This window comes from Papio anubis, chromosome 6 (genome assembly GCF_008728515.1).
Source record: "Papio anubis isolate 15944 chromosome 6, Panubis1.0, whole genome shotgun sequence".
In the NCBI taxonomy this organism is placed as follows: Eukaryota; Metazoa; Chordata; class Mammalia; order Primates; family Cercopithecidae; genus Papio; species Papio anubis.
The window spans coordinates 10,843,117-10,869,970 of NC_044981.1; the positions used below are offsets into that span (position 1 = coordinate 10,843,117).

General features: G+C 43.2%; 1 protein-coding gene across 1 annotated transcript; it reads right to left on the reverse strand.

The window, feature by feature from the left end:
• Window positions 1-17,534: 17,534 nt before the first annotated feature.
• Window positions 17,535-26,152, reverse strand: GCM2 (glial cells missing transcription factor 2). The gene is made up of 5 exons (XM_003897050.4): window positions 25,946-26,152; window positions 21,424-21,676; window positions 20,730-20,842; window positions 20,171-20,296; window positions 17,535-19,215 (listed from the first exon to the last, which is right to left on the reverse strand). The coding sequence occupies exons 1-5, from the start codon at window positions 26,033-26,035 to the stop codon at window positions 18,277-18,279; spliced, it is 1,521 nt and encodes a 506-aa protein (XP_003897099.2). The 5' UTR covers window positions 26,036-26,152; the 3' UTR covers window positions 17,535-18,276.
• Window positions 26,153-26,854: the final 702 nt, after the last annotated feature.

Consider the following 26,854-nt stretch of genomic DNA (forward strand, 5'->3'; position numbering starts at 1 on the left):
TTATCCTGTTCAAAACTGAGCTCCCAATATTTTTTCTTCTTCCTTCATTTCCCCAAGCTGCTCCTTCCTCAACCTTCCCCATTTTAGTTAATAGCAACTTCTGAGTTGTGATAGGAACTGCTGGGTGCTGCAGCTGCCTGAACCACAGCTGCAGACCCAGGCCTCCTACCCTAGGGAGCAGGAAGGAGCCCCACCCTCCTGGGTGGGGCTACAGCCTCCCAAACTGCAGCTGTGGATTAGAACCTCGATATGCTCTTGGGGGAGGGTCGGGAACAGGCAGTATCCACCTTCCTGGTGCAGCTAAAGCCGCCCTCCTAGGTGCAGGACCCAGGAGTATCTGCAGCCTGCACCCTCAGGGGCCCCAAGAAAGACTCCCCCTGACCCCAGCACCACCCTCAACCTCCCTCCCAACCCCCCACCTCCCCACCCCCACTCTCAACCTCCCTTCCTCCTCTCCAAACCTTCCTCCCACGCCCCACCCCTACCCTCACCCTCAACCTCCCTCCCGCACCCCCACCCTCACCCTCAACCTCCCTCCCACAACCCCACCCTCAACCTCCCTTCCACACCCCCACCCACACTACCTAGGAAAGACCCCCTCGCCCACTCCTCCACCCCACTGTAGAGCAGTGGGACACTATGGAAATATCTCCAAATACAGAATCATAAATCTTGCACTTGATTGTTGTCTTTGAAATTGACTATGTGTGGCCGGGCATGGTGGCTCACACCTGTAATCCCAGCACTGTGAGAGGCTGAGGTGAGCAGATCACATGAGGTCATGAGTTTGAGACCAGCCTGGTCAATATGGCGAAACCCTGTCTCATCTAAAAATACAAAAATTGACTGGGCACAGTGGCTCACGCCTGTGATCCCAGCACTTTGGGAGGCCGAGGCGGGTGGATCACAAGGTCAGGAGTTCAAGACCAACCTGGCCAAGATGGTGAAACCCCGTCTCTACTAAAAATACAAAAATTAGCCAGGCCTGGTGGCAGGCCCCTGTAATCCCAGCTACTAGGGAGGCTGAGGCAGAGAATTGCTTGAACCTGGGAGGCGGAGCTTGCAGTGAGCTGAGATCACATTACAGCACTCCAGTCTGGGCGACAGAGCGAGACTCAGTCTCAAAAAAAAAGACAAAAAAAAATTAGCTGGGCATGGTGGTGCGGGCCTGTAATCCCAGCTATTTGGGAGGCTGAGGCAGAAGGATAGTTTGAACCTGGGAGGCGGAGGTTGCAGTGAGCCGAGATTGCGCCATTGCACTCCAGCCTGACTAGTGAGACCCTGTCTCAACAAACAAACAAAAATAAAAAACTAATAGAATTTTGCTGTTCAGGACTTGGAAGTGGTAGGCTGGCTTCTTGCACTGGTGACAACACACCCCAAATTTTGTGTTTCCCTCTGGTAGGCTCATTTTGAGAGAGAGATTTTTCAACTGGGTACAAACAAGATAGAGTAGATCTTGGAAACCATAATATAAAGGAATTGAAGGCACTTGGTCATGAGAAGAAAGAAGTCATTACAGGCAAGAGCACTGTGTTCCAATGCTTAGGGATATAGAATGAAGAATAGAATTATTTCATGTGGTCCAGAAGACAAATCAAGGACAAATAGTTCACTTTTCATATAGGGATGATTTCAGCTTAGCATAAGGAAAAACAATGTCTTCAATTTCTCATCATTTGAGCTAGTTAGCAATAGAATGAGGCACCTGCCTCATTGGGCTTATTAATTAACTCTGCAAATATGTATTGAATGCCTACTATATGCCAAGCTCTGTTCTGGACATGAGCAAGTGATCAGTGAGATAGTCATGGATTTGCTGTAATAGAATTTACATTCTAGTGGGGCAGATAACCAATAAGCAAAAAAAAAAAAAAAAAAGATTAATTTCCATGAAGAAAATGAGATTGTCATGAAGAAAACAAAGCAGGGCGCATGATAGAGAGAACGGGGTGGGAAGGGAGATGAGCAAGAGCTAGGGCGGTCAGGGAAAGCCCTGTGAAGACAGCGTTGGAGCTCAGACATAAGTATTTAGCTGAAATAATCAGCTCTGCAAATATCTGAGGGAAAGGCATTCCAGGCAGGGGGAACATGAGTAGGGGGCTCTCAGCCGATGACCCTGTGATGGCTAAAATTATATGTCCACTTGGCTAGGCTATGGCACCCACTTGTTTGGTCAAACACTAATCTATATGCTGCTATGAAGAAGTTTTATGGATATGATTAACATTTACAATCAGTTCACTTAAGTATGTTACCCTCCATAACGCAGGTGGGCCACATCCAATTAGTGGAAGGTCTTAAGAGCAAAAACTGAGGTTCCTCAGACAAGAAGGAAATGTTTTAAGACTTCAGTATCAGATCCTGCCTGAGTTTCTAGCCTGCTGGCCTGCTCTACAAATTTCAAGCTTGCCAGCCCTCACAATCACATGAATAAATTCCTTAAAATAAATCTCGTGTGTGTGTATACATATATATCCTATTGGTTCTATTTCTCTGAAGAATCCTATTTTGGACCCCTTCCTGAGGGGCTTTCACACTCCTTAGCATGAAATGTCTGTGATTCCACAGCCAATTAAGTGGGTGTGGAGAATAGATTTTAACGGGTTAGGATGCTAGAATTATTTAGATGAAAATGCTGAGAACGAGGTTTTCAAAAGGCATTTCTACTTCACAAATATTTCCGCTGATTACTGAATCCTAGAGTGTAGTGGGGTTTCCTACCACTCTGAATGTCCAATCCAAAATGGAAAATTCAGCGGGGTACAGTGGCTAACGCCTGTAATCCCTCAAGATGGGCGGATCACGAGGTCAGGAGATGGAGACTATCCTGGCCAACATAGTGAAACCCCACCTCCACTAAAAATACAAAAATTAGCTGGGTGTGGCAGCACGTGCCTGTAATCCTAGCTACTCAGGAGGCTGAGGCAGGAGAATTGCTTGAACCCAAGAGGTGGAGGTTGCAGTGAGCCGAGATCGTGCCATTGCATGCCAGCCTGGTGAAAGAGCTAGACTCCATCTCAAGAAAAGAAAAGAAAGAGAAAAATGGAAAATTCGGCTGGGCACGGTGGCTCACACCTGTAATCCCAGCACTTTGGGAGGCCGAGGAGGGTGGATCACCTGAGGTCGGGAGTTCCAGCCCAGCCTGACCAACATGGAGAAACCCCGTCTCTACTAAAAATACACAGTTAGCCGGGTGTGGTGGCGCATGCCTGTAATCCCAGCTATTTGGGAGGCTGAGGCAGGAGAATTGCTTGAACCCAAGAGGTGGAGGTTGCAGTGAGCCGAGATCATGCCATTGTGCTCCAGCCTGGGCAACAATAATGAAACTCCTTCTCAAAAAAAAAAATAAATAAAAGGAAAATTCATCCTTACTCCATTTCTACATTTTAGAATGGGTTTCTTACTACATTTAGACTTTCTCTTGGATAACATTTAAAAAGTAAGAAGTAACTGTGGGAATTCAAATTTTTTTGTCCAGTCTTTGCTGGATTATTTAAAATAGACATATTTATATTTTTGAGAAAAACTTTTTACTTATATTTATAATCCAAGGAATACTCTAGATATTCAAGTTGGAGTGAAAGGTGTTATCAGTGAGCAACTATTTTTGATTTATGATCTATTACAAATACCTGAGAAATCACCTTGAAATGATTTTCCTGGCAATTGCACAACTGATACAGCTCAGTGATAATATTTATTATTCTGTCACTGCTTACTGCTCCCATCAAGTTCAGCAAATGCCTGGTATAACATTTCACAGACTCAGGGCAAGTTGACTTCATCAGGGAATTGAATCTCCAGGGTCTTATGGCCACAGCTGGCAATTATGGGTGTTTTCCATCAGCAGTACAGAGTGTAGAAAAATGTTGTCAGCCACTGAATAACTGGTGATAGAATAAGAGTTACAGATTACTATGGTTAATTTATCATATTGAGGAGTAGATATAACATCTTACGTATATTGTCCTTGGATACTATTAGTCTTCTTCTCCATATAGAATGTGTTTGGCTTTTTATATACATAACCTTGTCTAATCTTAAATTATGCTATTTAAATTTTGTTGATTCTTAGTAAAGCAAATTATCCTCCATAACTTGGATGGGGCTTGCCCACCCACTCAGTTGAAGACCTTAAGTGTCAAGACTGAGGCTTCCCAGAGAAGGAGGAATTCTCAGTCAGTAACATAGAAACCTTGCCCGTGTTTCCAGCCTACTGCCCTCCAAAATTTGGACCCAAGACCAAAACCATGACCGACTGGAATTTCCAGCTTGCTGGCCTGCCCTGCATATTTCTGACTTGCCAGTTCCAATGACTGTGTAAGCCAATTCCCTAAACTAAATGTCTCTCTATATCTACACCTACGTTTATGTCTATCTCTATCTCACCTGTATATCCCCTATATATCTCCTCTCGTCTGTTTCTCTGGAGAACTCTAATACATCAAGCAACACCATTTTTTTCATTTTCTCATCCTCCTCCTTATTGTTTTTTGAGTACGTTCCAGTTTACTAATATCTAATATACTCCAGGCATGATGGGTGCAGGGTAGAGCCATACTGTTACCATCTTATTCTCACCCCAGTATAACTTCGCTTTTAAGGACAAGGGTCTTGGATACAGAGAGAAGATTTAAGCCCCCATCCCACAATTTTATGACTTGAACAAGTTACTTAACTTCTTTCCACTTTGGTTTCCCTGGTTGGAAACGATAGTAACCACATGATAGTATTCTGTGATGTGAGAGTAAAAGGTACTCTACCCAAAGGAAAAAAAAAAAAAAATCACTCATTCTTTGGCTTTGGCAACAAGCAATTACCAGATCTAGGTTTAAACCCATGTGTTTTTGTTGTTGTTGTTGTTGTTGTCGTTGTTGTTGTTGTTTTGTTTGTTTGGTTTTTTAGACGGAGTCTCGCTCTGTCGCCCAGGCTGAAGTGCAGTGGTGTGATCTCAGCTCACTGCAACCTCTGCCTCCTGGGTTCAAGCACTTCTCCTGCCTCAGCTTCCAGAGTAGCTGGGATTACAGGCACGCGCCGCCAAGCCCAGCTAATTTTTGTATTTTTATTAGAGACAGGGTCTCACCACGTTGGCCAAGCTTGTCTTGAACTCCTGACCACAAACGATCTACCCGCCTCTGCCTCCCAAAGTGCTGGGATTACAGGCATGAGCTACTGCACCCAGTCGGGTTTAAACCCATACTAATGGAGCAGTGACAACTTACTACTGTAACTAGGAAGACAATTAATGACAGCGCACATTTCCTAAAAACAGGCCACTAACAATAGTCTCATGGAATGACAATATTTCTTAAGGTCGGCTAACAAATAACTGCTTCATTTAAATAACTACACTCCCAGAGCTAAATATCAACTCACCCCAACACGTCAATTTCTGAAAATGCACCAGTCCCTGAACTCAAGGCTTGTATAAATGCAGCTGTCTGCTTTGCTCAGAGACCCTGTGACTCATAAGCACTGCTCTCTCTTGTTTAGCAATAATTTCAGCTTTTGATTTCAGGCATTGAAACATCATTTGACAGAGGATAAAATTAGATAATATATGGAAGTATTTAGCATAGTGCCTGGCATAGAATAAGCACTCAGTAATGTTAGCTATTCTCTTGAGTATATAATTGTATCAGCGTCCTTTAGTTTGACAGCCAAGGCTGTCAGTCTGGGAAGGCTGTCGAGGTGAGCACCCATATACAAAATGGGCATTATTGGGGTATAAAGTAGAGTAGCAGCAAACCAGGGAGGATAATCAAGACCAGAGTGGTGCCTCAGCATGCTGACTCATGCCTGTAATTCCACCACTTTGGGAGGCTGAGGTGGAAGGATCATTTGAGGCCAGGAGTTCCAGGCTACAGTGAGCTATGATCACTGCACTCCAGGCTAGGTGATAGAGTGAAATGAGATCCTGACTCAAAACAACAACCACCACCCCCCCCCACAGAAAAACCCAGAGTGGCTCACTGGGAGTGCCTGTGACCAGCGCCACATCTTGTCTGGCCGTGCTTCTGTCTGCTCCATGAGCTGCTACCCGAGAGTGACCTCCTTACACTGTTGAATCTCAGTGTCAGGTAAACCCCAGAGTTCTTTCCACAAGGCCTGTGGATTACTCATCTAGCTCCAGTTTTAGTTGCTGGACTCCAAAATATCAGTGTAGGATCTTTGTCCCATTAAATTTCTTGTGGCTAGATTTGGATCAATGCACCAGTTTGGTCAATATCCTTTATAAGAAAATGCCTATAAACATATGTTGAAGCAGGACATAGCAGGCTTTACATGCGGAGAGGAGGACATTTTTGCCTTTCTAATGAAAGCCTCTGCTCTATAATTTCTTTGTTCATGAGATTCTGCAGACAAAGATAAGACCTAGGAACGCGAAATACGTTTTTCACTTTAAACTTAATTAAAATTTTATTATTATTATTATGGGTACATAATAGGTGCATAGGTTTACATGCGATTTTTTGATACAGGCATACACTGTGTAATGATTCAATCAGGGAAATTGGGGTATCTGCCACCTCCAGCATTTATCATTTCTTTGTGTTAGAAACATTCCAATCCCTAACTCCAATTCTAACAGTAAATTATTATTGATGTGGCAGTCACCTTCCTGTGCTATCAAATACTAGATCTATTCATTCTAACTATATTTTTGTACCCATTATCCATCCCCACTTCACCCATGCCTATTTGCTTTGCTTTCCAACCTCTGGTAACCATCATTCTATCCTATATCTCCATGAGTCCGATTGTTTTAATTTTTAGCTCCCACAAATGAGTGAGAGCACAAGAACTGTGTCTTTCTGTGTCTGGCTTATTTCGCTTCACGTAATGTCCTCCTCTTCCATCTATGTTGTCGCAAATAACAGGATTTCCTTCTTTTTTAATCACTAAATAGTGTTGTTTAAATGTTTTATTTATTTATTTATGAGCTGGAGTTTTGCTCTTGTTGCCCAGACTGGAGTTCAGTGTAGCACGGTCTCGGCTGACTGAAACCTCCACCCTCTTGGTTCAAGCGATTCTCCTGTCTCAGCCTCCCGAGTAGCTGGGATTGCAGGTGCCCACCATCACGCCCAGCTAATTTTTTGTATTTTTAGTAGAGACGGGGTTTCACCATATTGGCCAAGCTGGTTGCAAACTCCTGTCCTCAGGAGATCCACCCACCTCAGCCTCCCAAAGTGCTGGGATTACAAGCGTGAGCCACTGTGCCCGACCTAATGTTATCTTTTGGAACAGTTTTAGATTTACAAAAAATTAGGATGACAATACAGAGTTCACAAAAGCCTAGCACCCGGTGTCTTTTATTATTATTATTATTATTATTTATTTATTTTTTTTTTTTTTGAGGTGAGTCTCGCTGCGTTCCCCAGGCTGGAGTGCAGTAGCGCGATCTTGGCTCACTGCAAGCTCTGCCTCCCGGGTTCATACCATTCTCCTGCCTCAGCCTCCCGAGTAGCTGGGACTACAGGCGCCGGCCACCACACCCGGCTAATTTTTTTGTATTTTTATTAGAGACAGGGTTTCACTATTTAGCCAGGATGGTCTCGATCTCCCTCATGATCCGCCCACCTCGGCCTCCCAAAGTGCTGGGATTACTTAGACTGGAATTCTGTGTTTTTTGGGGAGGAAGATCACAGAGGTAAAGTGTGTGCCACCACACCCGACGGTTTCCTTTATTATGAACTGTATTAGGCCTTTCTTGCATTGTTATTTACACCTGGAGCTGGGTAATTCATAAAGAAAACAGGTTTAATTGGCTCACAGTTCTGCAGGCTTTACAAAGAAGCTTGGTGCTGGCATCTGCTCAGCTTCTGGGGAGGCCTCAGGAAGATTACAGTCATGGTGGAAGGTGAAGTGGAAGCCGGAGTCTCACACGGCCAGAGTGGGAGCAAGGGAGAGAGTTGTGGGAGGTGCCAAACACTTTTAAACAACCGGATCTCATGAGAACTCACTCACGATCATGAGGACAGCATCAAGGCATGAGGGATCTGTCACCATGACCAAATCACCTCTCAGCTGGCCCCATCTCCAACACTGGATTACATTTCACCATGAGATGTGGTGGGCACACAGATCCAAAGCATATCATTAACATCTTCCCTTAGCATGGTACATTTGTTACAATGAATACACCAATATTGATGCCTCATTATTAACCAAAGTCCCTACTTTATTCAGATGTCCTTAGTTTTTACCTAATTTCCTTTTAGTTTCCAGTATCCCATCCAGGATATATAACATTTAGTCATCGTGTCTCTTTAGGTTCCTCTAGACTGTGAGTTTCTCAAACTTTCCTTGTTTTGACAGCTCTGACAATTTTGAGGTGTACTGCTCAGGCGTTTTGTACAATGCCCCTCAATTAGGATTCGTCTGATGTTTTTCTCATTATTAGACTGGGATTCTGTGTTTTTTTGGGAAGGAAGATCACAGAGGTAAAGTGCCATTTTCATCACATCATATCAAGGGCACATGCTAGCAGCATGACGTCACTGTTGATGTTGACCTTGGTCACCTGGTCATCTAGTAGTGTTTGTCTAGTTTCCCCACTGGGAAGTTCCTCCCTCCACTCCCCACTTTCCACACTAAGCTCTTTAGAAGGAAGTCACCATACATAGGCCATACTTAAGAAGTGAGGACTTAGCTTCTTGAGGGTAGAGTGGCTACATAGATTAGTTATAATTATTCTGCACAGGAGATTTTTCTATATTCCCCCATGATTGATATTTATTCAATTATATACTTATATTGTGATGGACTTCTGCGTTTTTTAAATACTTTGGGTTGTAATCAAATACTGGGTTATTATTTTTTTAAAATAGTTCCAACTTTGGCCACAGGAGCTCTTTCTGTTGGATTTCATATCCTTTTGCCATGACTCTGAGGTAGGAGGCAGGACTCAATTCCAGAGGCAGGGCTTGGACACTGGACCAAATTGAGGACTAGCTAAAACAGAGATGGGGTAGAAGTACCTTTCTATAAGACATACCCACCAGTGTGCCATGGCAACATACAGAAGTTATCACCCCTTTCTAAGGCTACAACTTGACAACCTGGAAGTTACCACCCCTTTTAAAGAATTGTCTGCATAATCTGCCCCTTAATTTGCATATAATTAAAAGTAGGCATAGATACAACTGCAGAACTGCCTCTGAGCTGTTACTCTGGGCACATTCGCTGTGGGGTAGCCCTGCTCCACAAAGAGCAGTACCTCTGCTGCTGCTTATACACTGCTGCTTCAACAAAAGTTACTGTCTAGGCCAGGCGCGGTGGCTCACACCTATAATCCCAGCACATTGGGAGGCCGAGGTGGGCAGATCATTTGAGGTCAGGAGTTCAAGACCAGCTTGACCAACACAGTGAAACCCCATCTCTACCAAATACAAAAATTAGCTGGGCATGGTAGCAGGTGCCTATAATCCCAGCTACTTGGGAGGCTGAGGCAGGAGAATCGCTTGAACCCAGGAGGTAGAGGTTGCAGTGAGCCGAGATTACACCATTGCACTATAGCCTGGGTGACAGAGCAACACTCCCTGTCAAAAAAAAAAAAAAAAAAAGTAGCTGTCTAACACCACTGGTTCGCCCTCGGATTCTTTCCTGAGCAGAGCCAAGAACTCGCCCAGGCTAAGCCTCAATTTTGAGACTCACCTGCCCCGCATCAGCTCTGCTACTGCTTTTTTGTTGTTGTTGCTTGAAGCCCTTACTTTCTTGCACTACAAGAGGCTCCAGTCTCTCCTTGTTCACCTGGAAGGGATAGTAGAGGAGAGCCACTTACTAAAACTGTGTAAGACACTGGCGCACAAGCAGCCCTGCTGAGATCCCTCCTGGGCGAGTATAACACAAGCTGGTGGAGGGCCCTCCTCTACTTCTACATCTGACCCTGGCAGTCTTTAGTGTTCTCTCACTCTTTACGCCCCTTCTCTTTTTTGCACCGTAAAGTCTCAAGTATCTCAGCTGACATGTGGTGCCCACTGGATGTCAGTGCCTAAGAGCAGAATGGTGGAGAACAATTTTTTTAATGAAGGATATTCATTGGAAGCCATTTCCCAATGCAGGTCTCTAAATTTTTTTATAAAAACAATTTATAAAGTTTACAGCAATTGCTATTAGCTGGGATGGGATGATGGGTATGAGTTTGTTTTCTCTTTTTTTAAGTTTTGAGGATTTCTGCAAAACTTTGATAGGCCGCTCTTCATTTTATGTTCATAATAGCATCTCAAGGAATATTTGATTAACCTCTGCCTTGAATTTCTGCAACTGTGATACAGTCAATTGGGTAGAAATAAGACTTTTTGCTGGGGGAAAGATGGGGAACATTGAGTGGCAGAGACAGAGGGCACGCGAGTACATTCTTCACTAATACTCTTAGTTATAGGAATATACACAACACTTTTCCCTTGATTGAAAACATATCCTGGGCCAGGCGCCATGGCTCATGCCTGTAATCCCAGCACTTTGGGAGGCTGAGGCAGGCGGATCATCTGAGGTCAGGAGTTCGAGACCAGCCTGGCCAACATGGCAAAACCCTGTCTCTACTAAAAATACACAGATTAGCCAGGTGTGGTGGTGGGTGCCTGTAATATTAGCTACTCAGGAGGCTGAGGCATGAGAAGAATCGCTTGAACCCAGGAGGTGGAGGTTGCAGTGAGCTGAGATTGCGCCACTGCACTCCAGCCTAGGGGACAGAGTGAGACTCTGTCTCAAAAAAAATAAAAACCATATTCCTCACAAAGAATGTAAGCCCCATGAGGGCAAGAACCATGCCTACATTGTCCATCCCTTTATTGTCAGGTTTTAGAACGTTGTAGGTGTTCAGAAAATTTGTTTGAATGTGGGATCGATATGTTTATTACGTGCATGAACATATTCAACATCTATTGCTTCAAAAATAGATTCTTTACAAATAGAAACAGTGCTCTATTCATTCAAGTATATTATTCTTACAAATGTATTAAAGTATTCATAATCAAGAAGAATATATTCATAAAGACAGTTGTTGAATATTCATAAGGATGTTTCGTAAATATTTTACGAACAAATTTCAGGAAGATTTCATGAACAAATTACGAAGTAATTTGAGGAATGTGTACATGAAAAGTTTTTGAAGAACATCTGGAGAAGAAAGTACTAATAAGGAAAATATTTTAATAAGAAAAGCTTCAAGATGAAGAAAATATTCATGAAGAGTGTTCCTCATCTTCCCCTCTGCCTCTGCAGCTGGGCTGTTTTGCCTTCCCCATTTCATTCTTTCCTTGAAGAAGTTTCCTCTGCCCAGTTCTTCCAGCTGCAGGGACAAGTTCAGCCGTCACAATTTTAATGTTTCCAACAACCATATAATTAGCAAGTAAAAATTCTTGAAATATCATTATATTTTCCTATGTATAAAATATAATGCAAGCAATAATGTACTGCCTTGCCCTGCTATTTAACCTGTTATTTGGCATGTCTTATTTCTCTTGTTTACTACAAATCTCTTTTGAAATATTTTTTAGAGGCTGGGTATTGCTATGTCTCCAAGGCTGGAGGGCAGTGACTGTTCACAGGCACCATCACAGTGCATACTCATGACCACACTGCAGCCTCGAGCCATCCTCCTGCCTCAGCCTCCTGAGTAGCTAGGACTACAGATGTGCATCACTGTGCCCGGCCTATTTGTTTTTTCATACCACACGTTTCTTAAAAGCAGAGACCTCATTTTATGCTTCTCTGTAATTCTCATAGGGAGCATTTAGCATCTAATAGGTGAATGCATATATTCTGTTGATTATGTCATGAGTTGTTGTTTTTTTTCAAATCATCTTTGCAGATATATTCTCTGAGGCAAACTTAAAATTTTTTTTTGAATCACAAAACCAGATCATAAAGTTGTACCTTTACTCTAAAAGCTCTTTTTAGCATTCCATGAGGACAGCGGCATTCTTGCAGAGGACAGTAGCACTCAAAGCAGAAATGGATGGGCATCTGTTTGGAAGCCCACAGGGCACTCAGTCCTGATAACAGAAGAGTGGGATAGATGACATCCATTCTGGTGTCACAATTCTGGGCACGTTTGAATTAAGGGGCTTTATTGCTGCATCTTGGCAATAGTCGGAAAGGATCTTTAAAAGCATAGTGCTTAAAGTGGTTAAGAGAAGGAATTCAGGTGGTTTATGGAAACCCGGATCAGTACTGCAGTCTAATATACAGGCCCTCTTGAAGCAGAAGACTTTTTCAACTGGGGTTTTTAAAACCTCGCCCTTAAGAAGCATTGGAAGAGAGAATGTTTATTTTCTGCAGGCGGAGGCCTCCAAAGGCAGGTGGCTGGCATTTTTACTCAGTAGTGTCCTGCTGCAGCTGTCTGAAGAGCCACAGGTGGCTGCAGTTGGAGAGGGCTTCTCCTTCCTCCTCTTCTCCCCCACCCCCGCAACCCTGACATGCCTCATGCTTGTCATTCAAATTTATCATTCAAACCATAACACAATGCTATGTGGGTAGCTCAGCTGTCTGAGAAAGGATCAGAAAACCCAACTCTAATGGGCTGATGAATGGAAAATACATTACTGATGTAACACTCAAAGGACGCTCTTGCTTTATTTCACCCGAGTGGAATGGAAATGTGAGTAAATAGGATGATGAGCAGCGGATAGTGTCGTTTGTAAATGAAAACGTCAAAGGGTGATCTCTTTTGCTTTTTAAAATCTTGTACTGTTTATCTTTGACGTGTATACTTTAAAGGATAATAAAATATTTTTCTCACACTAGAGTACACAGTTAAAATAAATATTATTTTTTCATAAGTGTTCAGTACCTGAATTGTTTTTATATAAATGTACTTTTAGTTTTTTAGTTTATTCAAATGTCATTTAGTACATTTTGGACAAGAATGAAATTAAATTATAATGTTCACATTAAGTAGAGTACCAGATAAAATACAGGACACCTAACTTTGAATTTAAGAAAAATGATGAATAATTTTTGTTATGTCCATGCACTATTTGGGATATAAACTCAGGCACTACATAATGACATTTCAGTCAACTATCAACTGCATATATGATGGCGGTCCCATAAGATTGCAATAGAGCTGAAAAATTCCTATTGCTTAGTGACATCATAGCCATCATAGTGTCATAGCGAAATGCATTCCTTATGTGTTTATGGTGATACTGGTGTAAATCAACCTACTGCAGTGCAGTCATATAAAAGTCTAGCATATATAGTTATGTATAATATATAATACTTGATAATGATAATAAACAACTATGTTACTGGTTTATGTATTTACTATACTTTACTTTTTATCCTTATTTTACAGTGTGCTCCTTCTATTTATAAATAAAAGTTAGCTGTAAAATAATCTCAGGTGGGTCCCTCAGGTGGGATTCCAGAAGAATGCATTGGTACCATAGGAGATGACAGCTCTGTGTATGTTATTGCTCCTGCAGACCTTCCAAAGAGACAAGATGTGGAGGTGGAAGACAGTGATATTGAGGATGCTGACCCCATGTAGGCCTAGGCTAATGTGCGTGTTTGTGTCTTAGTTCTTAACAACAAAAAAGTTTAAACAGCAAAAAATAAAATAAAAAATTAACAATAGAAAAAACTTATAGAAGGAAAGAAATATAAATAAGAAAATATTTTTGTGCAACTGTACAATGTGTTTGTGTTTTAAGCTGTTATTACAAGAGTCAAAAAGTTTTAAAAAATTCATTCTACTATAAAGATACATGCACACGTATGTTTATTGCAGCACTATGCACAATAACAAAGACTTGGAACCAACCCCAATGTCCATCGATGATAGACTGGATAAAGAAAATGTGGTACATATACACCATGGAATACTATGCAGCCATAAAAAAGAATGAGATCATGTCCTTTGCAGGGACATGGATGAAGCTGGAAGCCATCATCCTCACAAACTAACACAGGAACAGAAAACCAAATACTGTATGTTCTCACTCATAGGTGGGAGTTGAACAATGAGAACACATGGACACAGGGAGGAGGGAGGGGAACAACACACACTGGGGGCTGTCCGGAGGTGGGGGGCAAGGGGAGGGAGAGTATTAGGACAAATACCTAATGCATATGGGGCTTAAAACCTAGATGAAGGGTTGATGGGTGCAGCAAACCACCAAGGCACGTGTATACCTATGTAACAAACCTGCACATTCTGCACATGTATCCCAGAACTTAAAGTAAAATTAATCTATCTATATATAAAATATTTTTTAAATTAAAAAGTTTTATAAAGTAAAAATGTTATAGTAAGCTAAGGTTAATTTATTATTAAAGAAAGAATATTAAAAAAAGAAATTTTTAATAAATTTAATAAATCCCCCCCATAGAGTCTATACTAGTATACAGTAAGGTCCTAGGCCTTCACATTCACTCATGACCCCCTCACTGACTCAACCAGAGCAACTTCCAGTCCTGCAAGCTCTGGTCATGGTCAGTGTCCCACACAGGTGTACCATTTTTTATCTTTTTTTTTTTTTGAGCCAGAGTTTCACTCTTGTTGCCCAGGCTGGAGTGCAACAGCACGATCTTGGCTCACTGCATCCTCTGCCTCCCAGGTTCAAGCGATTCTCCTGTCTTAGCCTCCTGAGTAGCTGGGATTACAGGAGCATGCCACCATGCCTGGCTAATTTTTGTATTTTTAGAAGACACAGGGTTTCATTATATTGGTCAGGCTGGTCTCGAACTCCTGACCTCAGGTGATCCACCTGCCTCGACCTCCCAAAGTGCTGGGATTACAGGCATGAGCCACTGCACCCGGCCCATTTTTTATCTTTTATACTATACTCTACTGTACCTTTTCTATGTTTAGATACACAAATACTTATTATGTTACAATTGCCTGCAATATTCAGTACAGTACTATGATGTCCAGGTTTGTGACCTAGGAGCCATAGGTTCTACCATGTTAGCGTAAGTGTATAGTGGGCTCTACCATCTAGGTTTGTGTAAATACAACCTGATTTCTCCACAAGGACGAAGTCATCGAAGGACACATTTCTTAGAACATATTCCCATTGCTAAGTGATGAATGACTGTGCTTATTATACTCAAAAATTACTCATTGTTTATCCAAAATTCATAACTGGGTGGCCTGTATTTTTGTTTGCTAACTGTGGCAACCCTATCACCAAGGCAAATTTCACTGGAAGAAATTTGAAGCTGTCAATACAGTTTTTAATCAAGCACATAGACTTTTATTCACACTTGAAAATCAACCTTACATCATCCAGAGAGTACATATGCTGTCTCCAGCTCCTTGTTTCCCATTGGTCCTCAGCCCATTCCAATCTGCCTCACAGAGCCCCATCACCCCATGGAAACAGGTGTCTTCATGGTCACCAACACGTTCCTTGTTGCCACACCCAATGGACACTTTTCTGTACTCATGTTAACATCTCAGCTGCATTCTGCAGTGTTGACCTCCTTCTCTCTTTTGAAAGAATTCGGCTCTGGCTTCTGTGACCCCATTCTCTGTCCTGGTTTTCTCCTTATCTAGCCACTAATTCTCATCTCCTCTATCAGATCCTTCTCCTCTAACTCCAAATTGGGAACTCCTCGTGGCTTCGTACAAGGTTTCCTCCATCCTCCTCTGTATCAACACTGTCCAACAGAACTCTCTGTGATGATGGACATGTCCTCTTTCTGTACCATCCAATGCAGTAGCCACTAGCTACATATGGCGACTAAGCACTTGAAATGTGACTAGTGTGACTGAGGGATGGAATTTTAAATTTTATTTAATTTTTTAAATTTTTTTAATTGAGAGTTCCACTCTGTTACCCAGGCTGGAGTGCAGTGGCACAATCTTGGCTCACTACAACCTCCACCTCCTGGGTTCAAGCGATCCTTTTGCCTCAGCCTCTGGAGTAGCTGGGATTACAGGCATGTGCCATTACGCCTGGCTAATTTTTGTATTTTTTGTAGAGACTGGGTTTCACCATGTTGGCCAGGCAGGTCTTGAACTCCTGACCTCAAGTGATCCACCCACCTTGGCTTCCCAAAGTGCTGGGATTACAGACATGAGCCTCTGTGCCCGGCTAACTTTTATTTAATTTTGATTAATTTATATTACCACATATGGCGAGTGGCTACCATGTTGGACAGTACAGCTCTAGATTATCTTAGTAAGTGAGCTACTATTGGCTTTAAAAAGCAGCTTTATTCTTATGATCTCCTGATATTTATCCATATATCTAATCCTCCACAGAGCTCCAGGGTTGTGTCCATCTGATAGCTTCGATGACTCACAAGCATTAAGGGACCATAACTGTTCTTTTCTTGGCTGTCAATACTTCAGGAATGGTACCACCAGTTACTCAGTTTGTTGAAGCCAGAAAATGAGAGTAGTTCTTTATTTTTCCTTATTCCTTACTATCCACACCTAAATCATAAGTAAGTTCCACGGATGTTACCTCCAACTTACTTTTTTTTTTTTTTTATAGGCACCCTATTTACTTTTATTACCTGGCCGGATTTGCAGGATAATTGCCCGGAACTGGCATATTGATCCAGATTTTTACATTACCCGTGACTTTTTGTCTCTTCCAAGCTGCAGGAGATCACTACTTGATTCAGGGGAATAAGCAGGGTTAGTCACAGGTTAGGAAATCTGCGTGGGGACTGTGTAGACGAAGTAGGAGGCCAGTCATCCCCAAGGGGCTTTTATTGGCTCTGCAAGTCAAGCTTGATTCCTTAAAGGGAAACACACTTCCAGTCAAAGCTTTGGTGAGACAATCAGTTTCTCCAATTGTGTCCTCAGACTTCTATTGGTGTAGTGTATGCAGTTCACTCCTGTTTGACTTTCATGAACATTTCAGCTCTTCATGAGTCCTGCACGTTTTTTCTCTATTCCAATGTTGCAATCTTCAAAGCTGTTAGAAACCCTTCAAAGCTATTAGAAACGATCCCAGATGGGGCCCTACAATGAAGCAGCGTCATTGTCTGGGGTAAATATCCGAGTTTTGTCGGCTCACACCAAGGAAATTGAAGACGCGTACACACAAGAAGTGAGTTTAAGAGCTCAAGTTTAATAGGCGAAGATACAACTTTTTTTTTTTTTTGAGACAGGGTCTTGCTCTGTTGCCCAAGCTGGAGTGTAGTAGCACAAAGATGGCTGACTGCAGCCTTGACCTCCTGGGTTCAAACTATCCTCCCACCTTAGCTTCCCAAGTAGCTAGGACTACAGGCACACTGCCATGCCCTGGGGTCTCTCTCTGTTGCCCAGAGATGAGGCCTCTCTCTGTTGCCCAGGCTGGTCTCAAACTCCTGGGCTCAAGCAATCCTCCTGCCTTGGTCTCCCAAAGTGTTGGGATTACAGGCATGAGCCACCTCTCTTGGCCTATTTAATATGTTTTAATGTTTCATAACAACTGTTTCCCAGATCATAATATGAACAATTTTTTTCCTATTTCTGTTTTGAAGTAAGTCAAGAGTTGGCTTCATTACTTTAAAATGTCCTTGTTACATTTAATTGAACATTATCAATTACCTTTATGAAGAATAACAGAGGAACCATAAAGTTGTATTTTAACAAAACATTTTAATTCTGATTCTGAAACCTAATCAGAAGAAAATGTATTTAGTACAATGATAATCCATTAAATACAAATCATTGTTAGGCTGTCTCTGTTATGGAAACTATCATGTTATGAAAAGGTATTCAGCTAATATGAATCTTTTAAAAACAACTGAACTTTACCATTGCTAGAGATTTTTTGAAAAGCTGTAGATATATACGTAGGAGATAAAACAATCAAAATTACTTCCTGAAGCTAGTTTAACAGGTTCTAAATGCTAAACAAAAATTTCATGAAAGGACTCAGGAGATAAGACTGTAAAAATTTCTTCCTGAAGCTATTTTGGCAGCCTCTGGGGATGTGAAATTCCCTAAGGTGCTCTAATGGGAAAAACCCTAGAATAAGAACCAGAATCCTTGACTTCTACTCCCACTAGTAAGCGAAGTGAGCTTAGGTCAGTATTTAACCTCCTCCAGTTTGCTTATTGGTTCATTTGAGAGACTCACACTTTCCTGAGTTACTTCTATGTATTGTAGCCAGTTTCAAAATGCTGTGTGAAATTTCCCATATTATCTAAACATTTCCAACTGATTATTTTCTCAGCCACTCAGCCTTTTTACTACGATCTGTGTTTCTTTGCACATAAGGTGAATCTCCCCACTCAATAAGAGATCATTGCCATTTCACATTTCCCTGCCTCCTACCTGCATGCACACTGCTATTATGTTGTCCCCTGGATTGTCTTTCAAAAATCCTCATTGTTATAGGTAAAGAAGGGACCCACTCTATCTGAGTAACTGATTGCACAGCCCAGCCCAGACAGACACACATCCCAAGTCTCTGCTTCATCTGTCCTAGAGGAAACTGGCTCGTGGGGAAGAACCACAGCGGGTCTGATGGCCCGGCAATCTCCTGAAATTTTCATAGGAAGTGGCCCTGAAGGAGAGGTAGCCCTGGTGACTGTCACTGGAGGACCCCAGGCTTCTGGATAGACAGACATCCCAGTATCTTCAGAAGTGTAGTTACAGCTCGAAAGGCTCTTCAACTCTCGCACACTGTCACTGTATTTCATAGCAGGGGGCTGGTAGGCCTGGTAGGACACTTTAGTGGTGGTGGTAATCACAGTTTGTAGGGCAGGGGCACCTGGTGGCGGAGTCGTGAGGTACCTGCAGGGAAGCTCTGGGTTATAATAAGGGCGAGTGGTCATGGCCTGAAACTGCCCATGGTCAGTCCTCTCCACAAGGCTGGGTTTTCCAAGAGCTGGTTTCCAGCCATGCTCTTTGTTGGTGAAATCAAAGCTTCTCTCATAGCTGCTGTATGAATTGACATTATATTGTAGTGTGTTCAGATGAACCCAGTCTGTGTCATTAGGGATACTGGTGGAATCCTTATAAAGGGTGGGATATGGGCTCGAATTTGTATAACCAGGGTTTGCCAATTCATAGCTGCAAGGTGGCCTAGGCAAATAGATTCTTGGGCTTGAGTATTTCTGAAAGGGTGGCATTTTGTCTCCTTGAAAGATGGCTAGGTCACAGGTAGCTTTGTAAGAATCAGAGTTTGGGAAGGAAGGGCAAGGCTGCCCCGGAATAGGGAAGCTGGTTTCAGTAGCTGTATCAAAGTCTTCTGGATTTTCCAAGGGAGGTATGTTGCTGAAATGACCACTGCTGTCTTGATTTTCTTCTGCCTAGAAAAATGATACAAACACAGACACATGCTATATAAATCGTGTGGACACCCTCACCTGTAACAATAGCCAACAAGTAAGTAAAAACAGACATCCATGTGCTGGGCTCTGTGTTGTGAACATGGCACTGCCCAGGTACGTGATTTAAGCACATGGTCCAAGGGTTGCTAAGCTTGAGCTCTCTCAGATATAAATACCAACAACTGAATGAGGAAGGTCTGTGGTAGCCAGGTAGGATGCTTCTGAGTGGTAGATGGTCCTGTTCTCACTCATACTGTGTTCCTAATAGTGGAGACTTAAGAGCCACACAGGCCTGGGTTCAATTCCTGACTCTGTCCCTCACGAATTGTACAAGCCACTTAACCTCTCTGAGCCTCAGATTCTTCATGTTAAAAATGGAACTTAATCATAGTAACCTCATTATAGAGTTTCTGCAACCATTAAATGTGTGAAACTCTTAGACCAGTGCCTGGCACATAGGAAGTGCTGGAAAATGTCAGTTTCTGTTATCCTTACACTAACACTCTGCCTGCTTGGCAAGCTTTGGTTGAAAAGGAAAACTGAATTAAATTGCGCAGAGAAATTTTATCCATTCTTATGGATGAAATAATGGAAAGGACCCTCTCAAGGGTACACTGACAATGTCCTGTTGGTAGGCACATATTTCTGTCTTTATTACTGTTGCATAATCGCCCTTATATTAGGATGTCAGCACACTGACATATAAGGACTGTATCATTGCTTGTAGAGATTGTTGCTTTTTCTTTTAAGGAGAAGAAGGGATTAGAAACCCTATCCAAATGTTGACTTAATGATATTTTGTTACAGACATATAATTTTCACATGAAATCAAACCCTTGTAATTAATGTATGACCTTCATATTTTGCATAATGATCAGCGTATCTTGGGATGAAAATGAGCTGAGACCGCTGTGCACTGTCAGCTCCCTGTTACCTCGGATTCTCGAATTCTCTTTTTCTGGGGTTGGTAGAAAGAGGCCATTTGTCTCTTGATGGCGCTTCTTCTAGCTTCTGTCTCCGATTTGCTCTCCGGTCTTGGGTGATCATGAACTCCCTTGGCCTGCAATAAGGAGAAAATGAATCATACATTTGTGCCTCAAAAGGAAGCTGATGATGTTGCCCAAAAATTGATCATGCCTTTCCCAAGATCTCAAGTCTTTAGTTTTGTTTCTTTCAAAATGACAGAAAAAAAAATTCTCAAACAAATAAAACAGCCTCAAGAATTGACATCTTAAAAGATCACCTGCAATCCCTTCACTCTATTGAAAGAACTATAACTATGACTTGGTTTACCATCTGTGGACCTTAAAGAGCACAAAGTAGTGAGCAAATTTCTAGGCTCCCGCTAGGTCCCTGGGGAGCTCTAGCACCTATTTCTGCCACTGGAGCTGTATTTTGTTTGGCCCAGGGTTCCCAAGGCACATGATAGGTGGTTTGGTCTTTATGGTCTGATGAAAAGTATCCATCACAAATTGTGTTCTCACCTGACCTACCTGAAAAAAGATCGCGTTGCCATCAAGCCGCCAAAAGTTGGTTACAGGGTATCCGCTGTGCCCTCGACAAGGAATCAACTCCAAAGCAGAATGACAGTTAGGGCATGCCTTCTCTGCAAAGCCCAGAAGGGAGAAATATTAACCCTGACCCCAGACCCTTCTGAAGAAAGAAAGGGCAAATTAGTTGGGAACAAAGAACTCATGCTTGGGCACAGTGGCTCATGCCTGTAATCCCAGCACTTTGGGAGGCTGAGGTGGGCCATCACCTGAGGTCAGGAGTTCAAGACCAGCCTGACCAACATGGAGAAACCCTGTCTCTACTAAAAATACAAAATTAGCTGGGTGCGGTGGCTCTCGCCTGTAATCCCAGCACTTTGGGAGGCCGAGGAGGGTGGATCACCTGAGGTCGGGAGTTCAAGACCAGCCTGACCAACATGGAGAAACCCTGTCTCTACCAAAAATGCAAAATTAGCTGGGCATGGTGGCGTGTGCCTGTAATCCCAGCTACTTGGGAGGCTCAGGCAGGAGGATTGCTTGAACCCGGGAGGCGGCAGTTGCAGTGAGCTGAGATCGCGCCATTGCACTCCAGCCTGAGCAACAGAGTGAGACTCCATCTCAGACAAACAAACAAAAACAACAACAACAAAAAGCTCATGACTCCAAGGTCACCCTCTCCCTGGCCCCGCGTCCTCACTCTGCTGTTTCAGCCGTGCCTTGTCGCAGATGGCTGGCCGCAGCTGCAGGCGGGAACCGTCGGGCAGGGCGCAGGCCTGTGCACACACCACCACACCCAGGCAGGACTTCTTGAGGATGTGGCCATTGTGGTTGTTGGTGTTGCGCATGGCCCAGCCGCTCAGGTGACGCTGAGCCTTCTTCTCATCGCTACTATAGATGAAGCGTACATAGCCATCAGGCCACTCTCGGAATTGGTCGAAGAGGGCCAGCTCCTAGAAGAGTGCAGAAGTAAGGGTGGTTAGTTTATCCAGTCCAAACTGCACACGTTATGCTCTAAAATTTCTCCAAGCACATTAGGATAAAAACATGTTCCTTTTAAATCCAGTAATGTCAAATCCCAAAATGCCACTCTTTCTATTATATAAGACTTCCTGACAACCAGGTAATAAGTAATGTTTATATAGTGCTTATCTGTTAAATGCTAGACATGTATTAATTCATCTAGACTTCAAGTTACAGGCAAACAATTATTTCCAATTTACTGACGAGGACATGGAGGTCCGAGAGGTTAATCAACTTGCCCAAGGTCATATCACATGGCTAGCAAGATCTGGCTCTAGGATTTACACCCTGGCAGTCCCATTCCAGAGCCGGTACTTCTTACCACTATATCACTTCTTGGTGTGTTTAAATAAATGTTGAAAACATTTTTAAGTTAAGTATCAAAGTACCAGGGGAAAAAGTGATTGGAATGTTCTATCCCTGAAATGTAATTTAACTGGTAAATATCGTTAAGTCAGTGCATTTTCTTCAAAAGCTCTTGGCTCGCTATGCCAAACCTGTGAGTCACATTAGCAGTGGCACCCAGAGTAATGTCAGAGAGGAAAGAACAGCTCCCCTCCCTACTCTCAACTTGGCTCTCCAAGTTTAAAAGGGTACTGCATTGAAGGACTTAAGCCATGAGCTTTGGGGTGTGGGTGAGCTTGCCTGGCACTGGACTGTTTCCCAGAGCAATATGGGATTGTCATTCTCCTCAACAAAGAGCCACATGACTGAAATAATAAGTTATTTCTAAAATACCGAGCATTGCCTTAGTATTCATATTTGGTAGTCTTTGTCAATTTAATGCATTATTTATACTGCAATAAATGTCTCTTTTGCATATAAGTTTCATTGCATAATCACCCTTTACTGAGTACTTTCTTTTTTCTTTTTTTTGAGATGGAATCTCGCTCTGTCACCCGGGCTGGAGTATAGTAGCATGATCTCAGCTCACTGCAACCTCCGCCTCCCAGGTTCAAGTGATTCTCCTGCCTCAGCCTCCCGAGTAGCTGGGACTACAGGCGCATGCCACCACGCCTGGCTATTTTTGTATTTTTAGTAGAGATGGGGTTTCACCATATTGGCCAGGATGGTCTTGATCTCCTGACCTCATGATCCATCCACCTTGGCCTCCCAAAGTGCTGGGATTACAGGCATAAGCCACCATGCCCGGCCACTGAGCACTTTCTTTTATGTAATGTTTAGGGCTGCTTTCACACTACAATGCAGAATTGTATTGCAAAGCCATATTATGCAATATATATAATTCTCACAACATCTTTGCAAGATGGACATCTTTACTCTTGTTTACTAAATAAGGAAATGGAGGTTCAATAGATAACCTTTCACAGTGGCATAGCTGGAATATAAACAGAAGATGGGTAGCGGCCAGACCCAGTAGCCTTGCTGGTGTGATAAAAGCTCCGAACAGTGTATCATAGTAGTAAGCCATTTGCATCTCCTCCGCACTCCTGCCACTCAGGAAAATTAGATCAGACATTTGCAAAGCCAAAGTATTCACAGTTGGAAAATTCAGACTTGTATACATCATGAATACTGCACATTCTAACAGTAATAAGGTAAATGAGTGATTTTGTTTCCAAAATTACAAAGATATTGTTGAAATCATTATTACTACCATTAGGTATTATTTATCTTTTCTCTGAAATATTACAATTGACATAAATTAGTACATTAATGTAAGGTAAGACACAAGTGAAATATATAATGATGTACTATCAACTCCAAGCTTATACTAAATGCTAATATCTTTGTTTTAAAAGTGAATATTTTAACTTAAGGATCTTAGTAATGAATTGACAATTTTCCAGAAAACAGCCTTTCTTTAGTTCTCGCTTAAGGATGTAGACTAGGCCCCCATGCCTCACGCGAGCTACTGAGGTAGTGCCCCCGGCAGTGGAGCCGCAGAGACTGTATCTTTAAAATCAGAATAGAGGATGTCAAGGATTGGGTTTCATTTGTTCTAAAGTGTTGACATGTTGTGTGTGTGTGTGTGTGTGTGTAAGCACACACACTCCACCTAAACCTGATCGTAGACCTGGAGGAGAGTTTGAGATGGTTATCTCACTCTACCACTTGATGACAAGTCGGTAAGTAGCCTGTGACTAAGGCAAATTCAAGGACTCTCTCAAGGTCATACAGGCAGTTTAACTCGCTCACTTGGTTAGGCAGAGCAGGGCGATGCTAAGTTTCTTCACTTCACTATGTCCCAGTGTGCCTGGCCCTTTTGAGCTATTACACACATACTTCGGCTTAACAACCAGTCTCCTAAAATGAAGTTCCTATTTACATAGGAAGTCTACCAAATGCTTGAGAGACGAACCATAATTACATTATTTGGATGTGATTTTCTAAAATGCAAGATATGATTGTTTCCTGTGAAGATGTACATGGACAGAAACAGAATGAGATGCACTTGCTGTACTGTGGTCCACTTTCATGAAAGTGGTACCATGTGACTCTAAAGTAGGCAGACTTTAAAACAAAGGAGTGGGCTGGGCACGGTGGCTCACACCTGTAATCCCAGCACTTTGAGTGGCTGAGGCGGGTGGATCAGCTGAGGTCAGGAGTTTGAGACCAGCTTGACCAACATGGAGAAACCCAATCTCTACTAAAAATACAAAATTAGCCAGGTGTGGTGGCACATGCCTGTAGTCCCAGCTACTTGGGAAGCTGAGACAAGAGAATCGCTTGAACCTGGGGGATGGAGGTTGCAGTGAGCCGAGATCACGAGATTGTACCCAGCCTAGGCAACAAGAGCTAAACTTCGTCTCAAAAAACAAACAAACAACAAAAAACCCCCAAACAAACAAAAACAAAGGAGTAAAACACACCTAACCTACAAATGTATGGATCCAAAAAAGTGCTGACCTCTTTGAGAGGCGACACAATGTTGCAATGAATTACTATTCATCTGAACACCTATCAGGCACATTTTAGTTGCTGAAAAAATGACACATCTCTTTTATTCCTGTGCCACAACATTGCTGGAAGCCCACATTTGTAAGTGGTTGGGAAGCAACTCTCATTCTACACCCCCCATCCCCCACAGCCCAGACTTCAGAGTCACTCAGTTTTGGCCCAAACCAGTATGACCAAGCATAATTGGTCATTCTCTGGAATTGGCTTCAAACCACTTCATTTACCACTTCATCCATCCCAGTTCATTCTTTGGACTTGGCTCCAAACCATTTTTGCTTTATTGAAATAAAGCAAAATACAACAAATTCACCCTAAAAGAATGATGATTTGCTTGTCATTAAAGAAGAAGTAAGTTTCGGGGACAGATGGCCTCGTTGGCATGACTATGGGGTCTCCTTCCTCTGGGCAGTCAGGCAGGTCTGAACACATTGCTGAAGTCTGGCTATTTGTTTTAAATTTAGGTCATTAGATTCACTTTATAGTTGTACCTCATAGTTTTGCTGTATGAGAAGCAGTGGTATTTACATCTCTTTAGATTTTCTCATTAGCTTTCTCATGGATTTAAAGTAAATGAATAAGGAGAGAGGCACCTGATTTCTACCTTGGTTAACGGGAAGTGAAAGGACAGGCGTCCCGCTCTCCCCAAGACTGGGAATGTGGAGCCTGATCAACATTTCCTGCTGCTTTCCGCGTAATTTCAGGCAAGCACAAGGAAATTGCTGGGAGAAGACACACTTCTTCTTCTTTCTTTCTTTCTTTCTTTTTCTTTCTTTTTTTTTTTTTTTGAGACAGAGTTTTGCTCTTGTTGCCTAGGCTGGAGTGCAATGGGGTGATCTTGACTCACAGCAACCTCCGTCTCCCGGGTTCAAGCGATTCTCCCGCCTCAGCCTCCCGAGTAGCTGGGACTATAGGCATGCTCCACCACGCCCAGATAATTTTGCATTTTTAGTAGAGACGGGGTTTCTCCATGTTGGTCAGGCTGGTCTTGAACTCCCGATCTCAGGTGATACGCCCGCCTCGACCTCCCAAAGTGCTGGGATTACAGGCGTGAGCCACCGCGCCCGGCCGAGAAGACACATTTCTAAACCCAATTCAGCCTTTTGTGGAGTCCAGTTCTCTTTCTACATTGGAGGGGGCCTCAGAAACCCAGAAATTTTGCGTGTGTGTATGTGTGTGTATGGTCCGTCCGCAGACTCTTCAAGAACTCGAATGCCATTCTCCCTCCCTCCTTCGGATGGACAGCGCCCCGCGTGCCCGCACACACCCGGTTCACTTACCTGAGGCATCTGCGGATCGTTGATGTCCCAGCTGAGCTGCATCCCGTAGGAGCACACGCCGACCGTATCCTGCACCGCGGCTGCCGGCATCTGCCCAACTCGCTGGCGCTTTCCGCCCAGGGTTCTGAAAAATAGAAGAAAAAAGGAGAGGTGCGCCAGGTGATTTTTTTTTCTCCTCTTTAAAGAAGAAAGTGGGGTATGTGTGTGAAGGGGAGGGGCAGAGAGAGAGAGAGAGAGAGAGAGAGAGAGAGAGAGAGAGAGGTTGTTTAGAAATCTGGAAGTTGGGGACAATGGTTATGGACCCGGGCGGGGCCCTGTCCTCGGCCGCGGTGCCGAACGGTCTCCACCCGAACGGTAGCATCGACGTCTGCAGCTGATCCCTCCTTTATAAAGATGCATCTCCGGGGGACTCCGCCCTGTTTCGCCTACCTCGCTAGCGCCCACGCTCCAGGGGCCGGTCACCACCTCCACCACAGACCCAGGAACGGAGGTGGAGGTTAAACTCAGCCCTGGAAGCAAAGGGAAACTGCAGCCAGGGGGTGGGGGTGGAGAGGGTAAGTTGGAATGTATCCTTTAAGTTTAAAACCTTATTATTTTCTTTTCTTTTCTTCTTTTTTGTCTCACTCCGTTGCCCAGGCTGGAGTGCAGTGGCGCCATCTCGGCTCACTGCAACCTCCGCCTCCCAGGTTCAAGCGATTCTCCTGCCTCAACCTCCCGAGTAGCTGGGATTACAGGTCCGTGCCACCACGCCTGGCTAATTTTTGTATTTTTAGTAGAGACAGGTTTTCGCCATGCGAAACCCTTACCAAGCTGGTCTTGAACTCCTGACCTCAGGTGATCAGCTCGCCTGGGCCTCCCAAAGTGCTGGGATTACAGGCATGAGCAACCGCACCCGGCCTATTTTTTTTT

Coding starts and splice junctions, on each gene's coding strand:
- GCM2 (XM_003897050.4), bottom strand. CDS start 26,035: ATGCCGGCAGCCGCGGTGCAGGATACGGTCGGCGTGTGCTCCTACGGG. Junction 20,297..20,729: donor GCAACGCGATCTTTTTTCAG/GTAGGTCAGGTG, acceptor TCCTTATTGCAG/GCCAAGGGAGTTCATGATCA. Junction 19,216..20,170: donor AGAGAATTCGAGAATCCGAG/GTAACAGGGAGC, acceptor TCATTTTTCTAG/GCAGAAGAAAATCAAGACAG.